This window comes from Melanostigma gelatinosum (genome assembly GCF_949748355.1).
Source record: "Melanostigma gelatinosum genome assembly, chromosome: 22".
Taxonomy (NCBI): Eukaryota; Metazoa; Chordata; class Actinopteri; order Perciformes; family Zoarcidae; genus Melanostigma; species Melanostigma gelatinosum.
In genome coordinates this window covers 7,890,816-7,903,909 of record NC_136655.1, presented here as the reverse complement: position 1 = coordinate 7,903,909, position 13,094 = coordinate 7,890,816, and the positions used below count along the sequence as shown (strand labels likewise).

Genomic DNA, 13,094 nt, shown 5'->3' with positions numbered 1-13,094 from the left:
GTGTCCAAATATGTTATAGCACCCCCCCCCCCCCTCTTTCATCTTTCCTGTAGCCTTAAACTATCTGCTAAACGAACCTAAAGTAATGGGAGTAATCATAAAAAATGGCTTTTACATCAGTATCAATGCCAGGAAAGTTGAGAAAGTTGAGATGGTAACACAGCATCTCTTATGGGTTTGCTAAAAAGGTCCAGGGGGCCCAATTCAAAACCATCCAGAGAAACCTGGGAAGCTGGAAGAAGAATTTAAATGCGGCGACGGGGCCAAAACCGCTCTGCAGCACCTGGGCTTTCAAAGCTCGCAGAAGAATAATCAATGTGTTCGCCTGCCTGTGTGAACGTGTTGCTTTTACTTGTTTTGTTTTTGCGTGCGTTTTAAAAGGCCCTACATGAGGACCAAACTGCTTCATTATCACATCCAAATTAGTTTCAAATGTTAAAACAGGAAACCAGATGAAGTAAGCATGCAGTCAGACTCATTATGGTGTTTTTTTCTTCCTTTGTTCCGTTCAGTTTGCACACTGAAAGCGGGATAAATTTGAATATTTGTGCTTCACGCCCTGCGTGAGTGTGTAACAGGTCATAAACAGGCAGGAATGTTCCTATTGGAGGATTTCCAGGAAGCTTGAACCATCTGGTTCGCTCTCTGAGGTTCCCCCCCCCCTTCATGCTACATTTACTGCTTGTATGTGAGTATACGTGCATGTGGAATAGACTTTTTTGTTTGCAATGTTTCCTATTGGCTCAACACTCAGTTCCCACTCACACTCGCTCTCTTTCCTCATTCGCTAATGCTAAACACACGTTTTCAGCACGCAGATCATTTGCATGGGTGGCTGTCGTGCATTTGCGTCAGACCACAGTGTCACTCCTCCTCCTCCTCCTCCTCCTCTCATTGGAATATTCTTGCTCACGCAGATTTTTCCCTTTATGTATTTGCCCTTTTCTTTTTTTGCATGTTGCATTATAATCATTTGTATGAAAAGAAATAATTTATTTGCATCAAACCAATGTACGAGGACAAATGTACTTCGCCTCGCCGCTCCCTTTTCCTCTCAGTCTTCTCCACACTCACTCCCTCTCCAAATGCAACATTACTCTTTCCTCTGGATGAAATATTTTCATCAGACCATGGACCATTTCCTCTCTCCTTTCCCCTCCCTGATTCCTTCCACTCCCTCTTTTGTCACTTCCATCTCCTGTGCTTTACTTTTCCTGACTCCTCTTTTTCTCCTCTCTCAGAAAAATAAACCGTGGATCGAAGGCTACTGCATCAATCATCAACGTTTTTTTTGTTTTTTATGTTGTATCACATATCTATCCTGTGTGTGTTTTTGTTCAAATGCCTTACCAAAGCTATGTTTATTGGTGCATAATTATATCAAATGGATATATTCTACATGTATTATGCATATTTCCCCCATCCTGATCCCTCTTATCATACATTAATATCGTTAAAAAGACTTTGGGATGTTGACTTTATCTTAAAGCAAAGCCTATGGGTTTGTAATGACGCAAGAACCAAAGGGTCTGGTAGGGTTGAGGAAAAGGTAGGAGAAAGGAGAATATTTCTATATTAATATGTAACTGAACTTATGCCGTGGGTTTGAATTGTACTGTATGGCATACATCACATGTCAGCCCAGTCCTTCTTTCCTCTCTATCCTAATCAACACACCATATGTGATGGGAATATATATATATATATATATATATATATATATATATATATATTTAAAAGTTGCAGTTGTTGGATCTACACATGTTTAATTAAATAAACACTTTCATGACTCTCGGCGCATTAAGGAGCAGGAGTTGCTCGTGAACTCGATGGCTCGGCTTAGTGGAGGCAAAGTGCCATTTGAAGCTGTTTTAATATGTAAAATACTTCCTTCACTCTCCCTCCGAAATCACTTTCAACAACTGCTGCAAACCGCTGGAGGAGGCGGAATCACAGGAGAGTTTGCTTCACCCACAGCGCTGTAAACACGACATACAAATGTGCAGCAAAACCCCGTCTCAACACACACACACACACACACACACACACGCATAGTCGGTGCTGTCAACTGTTCCAAACACAACCTGCTTTGTATTAGAGGCTCTGAGTCGGACCACACACAAATATTTGAAGCGCACATACAGTTGTGCATGTAACTGCGCGTGACATAGCAGCGTGCGTCCAACGACGTCCTCTCCAACATTTGCACAGAAAAACACACATGCAAACATGGCGGCACATAGTGTCAACACGTGCTAACATAAACACAAACACGAGCATACTCGACAGCACTTTGAACTTGCTAAAGTTTGCAAAACCTCAAAAATACCCTAACGTACTGACTGTACACACACACACACACACACGCTATAAATAAACGCACACAAACACGTATACAGAAACGTACAGAATAGCCTTCATTAAAACTTAAAGCTGTGAAAAAATAGCTGGCAACCGGCAGTAAAAATGAAAAACACACACACACACACACACACACACACACACACACACACACACACACACAATCCCATGAAGTTCAGTAAACCTCAAAGTCTCCAAAGTGAAAAAAAACTTTCCAGCCTCCCTCATTAGCATGCTGCTGATATTCAGGGACCCACATTAAGGTAGTATTAATATTGCATTTGGAATCCTGCATAAATATTTGATTAGAAATGCTCGGGGGCCTCGTGTATGTTTACTGCACATAGTTCACCCAACATTAACATCAAGGATTTCCTTTTAACCGTTCGGAATTCAGTATTTCCCTTGAAAATACAGGAAATATTGGTTTGGTTTACTAAACACATAAAAACCTTAAAGCATACATTTTTTTAATCAAAAACATGATAATCTTGCCCTCTGTCGGTGCGGAAGAAAAACTCACAGTACAAGGAGGGCATTGTGGAGGTAGACGACTGTAGAACATCACAGATGTAGAGAGACAGAGAGTAAGCAAATGAGGTAAACAAGGAGGTAAGGCCACTAACGCCCATGTGTCCGTGTGCAAACTTCCTCTGTGGGGATTACTGGAAACTAGCTCTAAAAACACTACGACACAGCTGCAGACAGAACCAAACGTCTTCTTTAATAGCATATGTCCTTATGAAAATAAATCATGTATACATCCACATTACAGCACTGAGCACACAGCTAAAGGGAAAGTGTTTAGATAATAGTAATAGTGTAAGCATGTGACAGGGAGCTGCCGTTGATCTTGGCTGCGTCTTTGTTTTACATGGAGAACAACAAAGTTCCAGCATTAAACACGGACACTCGGTTCTTCAGCCTCATATTTGTCTTTTGATCTGAACTTTAGATTACAATGTAGACGAGTGAACAGAATAAGAAGGCTGCTAGTATTATGTCTAAATACCTATAATAAGGTGTTAACTGTACGTATGAAATACATTCACTTAAACTAATGTTCTTTTTTATGAGTTCTGGAAACCGTCGGGTCGCTAACATCTCAAAAAACATGCTGGACATTGATTTATCTCCTTGAAATGTCATACAAGAACTGCTTTTAAACATAATTTTGAGGGCTGCAACGAATAATTCATTTCATTATTAATTAATCCGATTATTTCCTCAATAAATCGCTTCGTCCGTAAAATGTCAGAAACTTGCTTTTTAGAATTTCTCACAGCTTGAGAGGATGAATTCATACTGTTTGTTTTATTCAACCAAATATCCAAACCCCAAATATATTCACTCTCATGTATGACAAAAAACAACAACATCAAATCCATATAATTGAGCAGCTGGAACTGGAACTGGTTTGGCAGAATATAAACAAGGTTCAACAAGGTTGAAAAAAGGTTGATTTTTTTCTGTCTGTGAGAAATCAAACAATGAGGAAATGAAGCAACAAATATAATATATAATACTATAATATAATAACACTACAAAGCATAATATAATAGGATAAGAGAGTCATAATTTACATTGAGCAGCCACTGTAGACAGTACTGTAGATTTGGCTATTATCTGAATACTGAACAAAATTATAAACAACAACTGTGTTTTTCATTTTTCCTCAGTACGGGGAATGCAGTGTGTATGCAGGTATTTTAATTAGATAACTCTCAGTAGTCATCCCCACTGTAGTGTTGTCAGCTAAAGTCTTTCTTCTGTTTGTGTAAGTCAGGAAAAAAAACAATGTGTAAGGGTCTGTGTGTGTATGTGTGTGTGTGTGTGTGTGTGTGTGTGTGTGTGTCTGCTTGTTGTCACCCATTAGCTGACAAATCCCTGCACCACCTCAATGCTCAGAGTCATACAAGACCTCAAAGGGCTCTGTCTCTCTCTCTCTCTCTCTCTCTATCTCTCACACACACACACACACACACACACACACACACACACACACACACACAGAAGCAATGCAATTCCTTTTTAAGATACGGAAACCTTGATGTCAGACATTTGGCAGTGGATGAGGAGTTCCTTAGCTCTAGATCAAAATAACCCCCCCCCCCCCAAAAAAAATGACAAGACGAGAGAAGAAAAAACTAAAAAAGGACAGAAGAAGGAAAATAAGTCTTCTGTCATCTACCACACAGCGAGGGAATACTAACTTTTTCTTTTGTTTCTCTCCCCCTTTGGAGTTAAATCACAAAACACCAGAACAACAGCGATGAAAAAGGCCGACAAGACGGCAGGGGCTCTGGAAGTTGAACAAGACAGAAAGAGCAAAGAAGCAGCTGGCACCGGGGAGACCTTTACAGAAGCACTCAGACCACCAGATGTATGCAGGAAACAGAAGGGAGAATCATTATGTGGTGGACCACAATGTGTAGGTCAGAGACATTTCAATATGACTTTGATACGTCTGTTTAAAAAAAAAAGGACCAAATTCAGACTTTTTGGTCGTGCATGCTGAAATATCATTACGGAGTCAACTCCTGAGTGCAGACAGGAATACTTAAAAGTCAAAGAAGAAGAGTATATAGACGATGATTGGTGCCAGATACTTAAAGAAATAGTTCACCATATATGTCGATACCTGTCTGTTAGCATAGTTAGTCTAGCTTAGCGGGGAAACAGCTAGTCAAAGGTTAACGAACTAACTAACATGTTATATCTGGCTTGTTTCATCTGATGAAAAGTGTACAAAACGATGCGGTTCATGGGCGGATATATGGCGCACGATTTCTTGGCTAGGAGCAGCGACTTCCTGGAGTCTCCGCTGATTGCCTGGCAAACTGATCAGACCATAAAAGATTGCGAAAGCTTGGTTGAAAATGTTAAACGGCGGCTGAACTGTTAGACAGGAACAGGATGTGGAGGGACGTCTCTATAGAAGCCACTAAGACAGAAAAGCAACAGAAGTTAGAAGAACTCCGAGCAAAAGTTCACAGCTGTCCAACTTAATGATGGCGATACGTTTGCTGCGTTAGCCTCAAATGTGACCTTCGTGCTTAGCATCGTGACAAGACTGTAATGGAGGGTGCGAGAGAGAAACAACAATGTTTCCTCTTCAAAGAGGCAGCGACTGTGGCAGGGAGAGGGAGCAGAGTGAAAGTCAAGGTGTCTCCTTCAAAAGACAGACAGGCAGACACGATGAGAATGATTAAAAACAGAGTTCATGACAGAGTGAAGTGGATGAGAGAGTGCCTCGACGCAAGGACAAGACGTTTGAAAATGAAGGCGAGCGCGACAGTGACGGAAGAAGAAAATTAGACATGCGGTACTAACCTTGAGGCGAGACTGGGTAGAGCAGGAGGAGGCGTTGCATTGTAGAGGTAAAAGAAAGAGAAAGGGAGACAGGGAAGGAGAGGGAAAAGGTGAGAGGGAAGACAGGTTAGCCAGCTTGATCACTCTTCAAAGAGGAGACAGATGAGAGACAGAGGAGCTGACGGGGAGACAGCTCGAGAGACATAATTAACCAGAGATACAGCGGACAGACAGTTAGGACCAAGCAAGCAGCTGGGCAGGCAGGCAGACAGACAAGTTAAAGGAATTCTTCACCCACAAAATGTTTACTCACCCAATGTTGACGTGAGTTTTTCTCTCATCAAAATAAAAAATAACCGGTCTTGATGAATTAAAGTAAATGGGGGCCCCGTTTAACAGCAGTAAAAATTAACAATCACATTGTTTTACAGTCAGTTTTCATGATTCATGCTTTGTTCATCGTCTCCGGGAAGACGGGACATCGTTAAATTTGAGCACTGCCCCATTTACTTCACTCCATCAAGACTTTTCCCCGGTTTTTGTTGTTCTTCGTTCGCTGCGGGGTCAAGTTTTCTTCACCAGACACCAGGTGAGTACCGGTAATTGATAAACGATCATTTTGTGGGTGAAATATTCCTTTAAATGGAGGCATTTCTTCTTCTCGGTACACTATTGGGGGTTATGAGAGGCCTGCTCCCCTCACATGACCTCCGCAAACATTTAAAGACACACACAGACGACACAAACGATCACAAACCATAGAAAGCGAGCAATTAGCCAATCAAAGCATGAGCCGAGAGCGCGCTAACTATGAATTACTTCTTCTTCAATGGTTTTGATGTTGCAGGCGACTTCTCTCGCTTCCCTCAGGGGCTACTTGTGCAAGTGTGCAGCTTGTGGATTTGTGGTCTCCACCAAAAGGCATATGGCATGTAATCACTGAGATATGAAATATGAAGAAAACTCACTTCCTAAATTGGTTGACCCCCAAAAGAATTCCACACGATCGCTCCTCATGTGTTTGGTTGAACTGGCAAAGCTCAAACTCCAGGGTGAGCTTATGCCTGGGAACGCACGCTAATGACAGCATGCCAAAGACAAATTGTCCATTCCAGAACAATATAACACGCAATAAACTTCTCTAATTTCCCATTACTCAAGTTTATACTCTACATTGCTCTACACCTCCTTCATTTTTCTCTCCCCTTTTTTCCATCTTCCTGTTTCCCTCTCCTCACCATGTTGTCTCTTCTTCTTTTCTCTCCCTCCCCGTCTCCACCCGTCAATTCCGTCTCCTTGTTTTTCTCCCTCCGCCGCTGCCTTCCTTTTCCCTCTCTCTGTTTTCCACTCCTCCGTCCAAATCCTTTATTTTGGTCACCAAGGCAGATTTTCAGCTCCATTTCCCCTCAGTGTGAAGTCACACGGTCTGCTCCAATTACCATTCTAGTTACTGAATTAAATAACCTGGTGCCATTACAGCTGGATGTGAACTAGAGGGGGGCGAGAGGGGGCTGGTTTTTACCCTTGTTTAACCCACATCTGATCTTTTCATTAGTAATGTTCCCTCTGCTCCCTCCTAGCCCAGGGATAGCCTCTGTGCCGACATAAGAGTTGGCCACAGGCGAATGTAGCCTCCTCTGACGTACCTGTTAGCTCCAGGTTTAGTCTTATAATTCACAGCAGGTTTAGGTAGCCCTGGGACAAAGTCTGTATTAGCACACTTCATGTTGCGAGGTCAGTGCTCGTGGGTTCAAATCAGCCTAGTTCCTTTCACAGCTTCTTTAATGAATGGTTCTCAAATACTTTTACAGTTACACATACTGACATATGTGAACAGCCAGTGAAAGAGAAGTTGGGTTAAAATATCTCAATTGTACCTTGACGGTAGTTTTTTTGAGGCAGGAGTAAAGACTAAAGAGTAAAGAGGGAGAATAAAGTTGATACTAATTCGTCATTCACTAAAACTCTTCCCCGAACAGTAATAGTCCAGTGATACCGTAACTGGGCCTTGAAGAGTTTAAGATTTGGATTCATCCAGGTGTCAGAGAGTAGCACTCTGCATTTAAAAAGCTACAGAGGTAGCCTTTCCAAAACAAAAGAGCAAAGTCACACTTCCTTCCACCCTCGAACATAACCTCCACAAACCGCGTACGTCACAGTTATGAGTAAGTGCGTGTGCCAGAATGTAAAAGGAAAGTTACATTCATTCATAAAAATCGACTTAATCTTCATTTCACTATTACTAGATACTGTTCTCAAACATACGGCACTACGCCTAGATTTCAATACCTTTCCTGTTTCCTAAGAGCAGCCAGCGAAGTGCAGATATTAAATATCAGCTGCAGAGAAGCTTTTATTTTATTGTAATCGACGGGGAGAATGAAAAATCTTTCAAATACATGTGATGTAAGATCTGAAAAAAGCCCAGATGTTCACCCATCTGCAATTTTAAACGGTTATCAAGTTACACTACAATGTTACCCACAAAGCTAGTACTGCTGTAAATCTGCATCTGTGGCTACTGGCAGGTTGAATAACTCACGCACACACACACACACACACACACACAGAGAGTTGAAACCCACCAGTTTGAAGTCAGCAGGTGCTGAATTATTAATAGTCGAGTATTTCTACTGTCCAGACGGAGACACAGTGAGGAAACATTGAATCTCCCTAAAATCATCAACAACCATTAGCATTACAGTCAAACTACAAAACACACAGAGACACTCAGAGAGAGAAAGTGGGAGTGGGGTTCCAAGGAAGAAACGGAAAACGGAAAAGATTAAAGAGACGGAAAGAACACGTGTTGTTAAAAAACCCAAGTCATCGAGAGGCAAATAAACAGACTGACGGACCAGTTTTCAGAACCGCGGAGAGGTCTGACACTTCCAATTGTTTTTTAACATAATTATTTAACTGTTGGCCATGACATAAGGACACCTGACCTTGCTTGAGAGGTGGGTTTTGCTCAACTAAACTTAATCTCGAGAGGATCCTTTGTTTTGTAGTTCTCCTCATAAAGGCAGGCAGGCAGGACAATAGAATACAGACGACAGGGAGACAGGTAAACACAGACATGCTGGCATGCAGACAGACAGACAGTCAGATGCAGGACAGGAAGAAAAGACAGATCAAGGTAAAGACGAGTTTGTGAGGTAGAATTAGTGTACATAGAGCACGCTTAAAGAGTCGGACACAGACAGGTTAAACAAGATAACACAGACAGGTAGAAAGGTAGTTAGAAACAGACAAACCACTCTTATTAGCATAAAGGAAATACACAAAAGAACTGAGTGAACAGTCCAGACTCCTCATGAAAAGAAAAAGAGTGGGTTAAGCTCTGCTAGTCAGGCATCCTCGGCTGAAAGTAAAACAAAAGTGAAGCGTGAAAACAGAGCCACTAAATGAAAGAGTTGCATCATTGACTCAAAGAGCTTCATGCTGTACAGCGGAGGCTGGTGCCAAACTGTGCCCTCATTTGACTAACTTTTGGGAGCAGTTCACACTGCAGTATAACAGATGACAAAAACGTCTGCTGATGCACAACAACTGTCCTTTAGGGGGATTTCTTTAAATTAGCTAACGGTCCAAATATGCCGCATTGGAGAGGTTTGGCGAATCGATGCTGCAACTCTTTGACTGTGATTATCAGTGAACATACGCAGCTGGTACCCATGTGGAAAAGGCTCGCAAAACATGAGAAATCTCTTGTCAAATCACAAATGTTTGTATTTTTCTTTTAATGTGCTGCAATTAGTGGCCATTAAAAATAAATGTGCTGATTAGTTTCTTTCTTTAATTACGTGTGTTGTCTATAAAATGTCAGAAAAACATCCATCATCATTTTCCAAAGTCCAATATGATGTATTCAAATTGTCACAATGGTGGAACCTCTGGCCTATCTATGTGTATGAATCATCTCGGATAAGTTGTTGTCCTTGTTGTCCTGTTAATTTCAGATTTTTTAATTTCACATAACTTTTCCACATGGGACTCGTTGGTCTCTTAGTGCTCTCACAGCCCATCCTACGACAAGCAAAGTGAGTTTTTGTCGTGCATCTGTCTAATTGACCGACAGGGCCACCAGCCACTCACGTGCCCAGGTAGTCCCACACCAGCCCCCCCATTGGCTGCTGAGAGGCAGCGGGGGGAGGGGCCTGTTTTCGCGATTGCTGAGAACACCACAGATGAGAGGCAGAGGGATTTCTGGGGTTTCATGCGCACACACACACACACACAAACATAAACACACTCACGCAGATGCAGAATCACATGAATGTATACATGTTTGTGCATACACACGTGTGAATAAGGTACAATGACAGAAAAAGGAAAAGATGACGGTAGAAATAAAGCCGAAATGGAGGGAGAGAAGGGGAAAAAGAAGGGAGAGAAAGGGGTGAGAAAAAGGGACTAGTGGATTAGTACTGCAGGAAAGATTACCATAGACTCCAACAGTATGTAGCTTGAAACTGAGTCCAATCTAAAATTAAATTATTAATTCATCAAGACAATCTTGGTTGTTTTCTACTGATTTATGGTAAAAGAGGAGAGAGGAAGATGCAGTAATGTTTTTTCATCGCTCTGCATAATTGCATCTCTCACCTCTCCAGATGGGTGATCTTTTTCTCCTTGTCGTTCTTCTCGTCCTCCATCTCCCTCAGGATCTCCAGCAGTCGTTCCACCTCGGACTGGGCCTTCCCCGCATCCTCTTTGTTCCGGGTCACTTCCTGCTCCAGGCAGGAGATGCGTTCGGAGAGTTCAGCGTTGGCCTGGGAATCTGCCGCTGCACCCTGAGACTGGAACAGAAAGTAAATACTGTAAATAAACCGAGCTGAAAAGGATACGGCAATAACAACATGTGTGTTGAGGATGGGTTGGATGACACGCGCGCCTTTGTAAACAGTTTAATCGTTTTTGGTCTAAAATTGGTCTTTTATTAATAAAACTACTTTCACAGACGGGTCTTAAAGGGACCAGACACACTTTTATAGACCAGACCTTTATTTTAGAGATAATCCATCCAGCAGGTAGATTGTGGACCATGTTTGAAACAGAGATGCTTTAACATACGTGAAACATGAAGAATTACATATTTCAAATGAAGGATAAATGTTCCTATCTCATAAATGTGTGTGTTATTGACTGACACTCATTCATTAACAAGTCTCAGCATTTTAGTCTGGCTCACTGACGGTGTCTTGGGGTTTGGGATGGATTCCACACATGCAACAGGCAAAGGCCCAAGATGCTGATTTATGTATGAGCATAAAAATGTGAATAAAGTAAAAAGCTAATTAAACTGAGCTGCAGTGGCTTTCTCTGCTCTGCTACACAGAATATGGTGAAAATGAGAAAAAAATGAAACAAATTAAATGAAACAAAGGAGAAGAAAGCAAGTTAGAACCGGCGTAGAGGTTAGAACAGCTGTGTGTGTTTCCCAGAAGCAAATGTTGCTCTTGGGACAGATTGACTTTTTGTGTGTGTGTGTGTGCGCACGTCTTGGTCACACAACACATAAAACCTATTAGTTTTGGAATCGGACAACAGTTTTTGCAGGTCTTTATGTGAAGAGGAAATGTTTGGGTGTCTGGCGATATTATAAGAAGATCTGGGTGGAGGGGAGAAAGAGTGGGAGAGAGAGAGAAAGACAAATAAGAAAGGAAAAAAGAAACATCACACACAATGTCACGTGCACGATGTCAATCAATTCACACACACACACACACACACACACACACACACAGAAAGACGTGTTTTCAGTCTTTTTTCCATCCATGGTAACAGAAAGAGACTGAAATAAACTCTGATGAGAGAAACCCCAGAGATCCACTGACACATTCACACACATTCTCTCTCTCTCTCTCTCTGTCTCTCACACACACACATACACACACACACACAGGACCTACACACACATTCAGGGTGTGGGAGTGGTGCTGTCTTCTCCACTCTGTGAAAATGACTGTAAGGCTGTCAGCAAGCCGTCACACACACTCCATTTCATGGGCTGCTGTGTCGGAGAGAATATGTGATATGCAAACACACACACACACACACACACACACACACAGCCAGTCATTTCTCTTGGAAAACAGTAAGGGAAAACAACGACGGGGAGAAAGAGACGAGGGGTTCTTTAGTTTCAACTCCTCCATTTGTTGTGTTTCTGTCTGAACTGTGTATTTACTCACCGCTGTGATTCATATCATTGATGGTTTCAATTGGCAGTTGTTGTCGACGGCCTTTAATTGCTCTCAAAACGCGCTCGCATAAAAAAACAGAACACAGAACAGTATCGAGAGTCGGACTGTGGCGAGCGTGAGCTCGGCCCTCCCTACGTGCTCGCACGTTGCTCGTCTAGTTGACTATTGAGACTTTGGAGGCGGGGATGGAACGGCATGTTTGTGTGGCGCTGCCGGACGGCTAACCTTCTTGAGTTGGTTCTCGAGTTTGACGCACTCCTCTCTCTTCTGCTCCAGGCCGATCTCCAGACTCTTCAGCCTGCTGTCCTTCTTCAGAGTGGAGGAAGCCAGAGAGGAAGCCTTCTCCTTCAGATCCAACACTGAAGTCTGACGGGAAATAAAAGATAACAGAGACAGAGATAAGGCAGGAAGTCAGACACTGAGCAGCTCTACCGAACTGCCTCGCTGTATTGTGTATAGTGCTGTATTGTTATTAACCCATTTTTAAAGGATACAGCCACTTAATACAACTTGGGTCTTGTTTTTGTATCTTCATTTATCTTTTCTACCAGATATGATAGTCGTTCTTAACTTCATAAGAAGGTAGGTCTGAAAGAGCATGCGCATGCAACGTTGATAATGATCCCCATTGCACAGCAAACTACAGCCCAAAACATGTGATTTATAATCTTACAGTTCATAATTTTCCTCATTCAAATAAGTTTGGCCAACTTGGCGGGTTTGTTTAAAACATGACCGCTCCTTTTTTGTATTTTTAGCAACGTCGCTGAGTTCCCAGATCTCAGCAAACAGCTTGGTGCGTACAATCCTCTGGCTCATATTAACATTAAATATAAAATGATCCTTTAAGGTCTTCCTACATTTGCGAGATTGACTCTGCCCCCTTGTTCTCCTCAAGCTTTTCCCATGACCTGTCTCTTTTCTCACTCTTCCAGCTCAATCCCTCCATCCGTGCAGTCTCTCTCTCCCTTCCTTTTCTGGTCTTTTCCTCTTTTGGTCGGGCCAATCAAACAGAAACCGACGGACCAGAAGGAGAGACACTCAGATGTGTAATTTCACCCTTGACTGACAATACCAACGCCAGACTACAGATCATCATGTTTGACTGGGCTTTGGTTAGAGAAACCTTAGTGCTTACTCAGATTATATTTAGGTACAGTACATTGCTGTTGTCAGACAAACCCCACATCTGTGTTTAGCAGTGAAGAGAGG

The 13,094-nt window shown here is 42.2% G+C and overlaps 1 protein-coding gene across 5 annotated transcripts in view; it reads right to left on the bottom strand.

Annotated features, from left to right (window-relative positions):
- Positions 1–13,094, bottom strand: part of LOC306796152 (ELKS/Rab6-interacting/CAST family member 1-like) — a gene marked incomplete at its 3' end in the record, with an annotated part of 90,811 nt that overhangs the window by 45,761 nt on the left and 31,956 nt on the right. For all 5 annotated transcript variants that reach the window (XM_079294932.1, XM_079294934.1, XM_079294935.1 and 2 more), the window contains 2 exons: positions 12,108–12,248; positions 10,282–10,475 (listed from right to left, as the gene is read on the bottom strand). In XM_079294932.1, the coding sequence (XP_079151058.1) occupies positions 10,282–10,475; positions 12,108–12,248 (335 nt within the window). The remainder of the gene's footprint in view (positions 1–10,281; positions 10,476–12,107; positions 12,249–13,094) is intronic.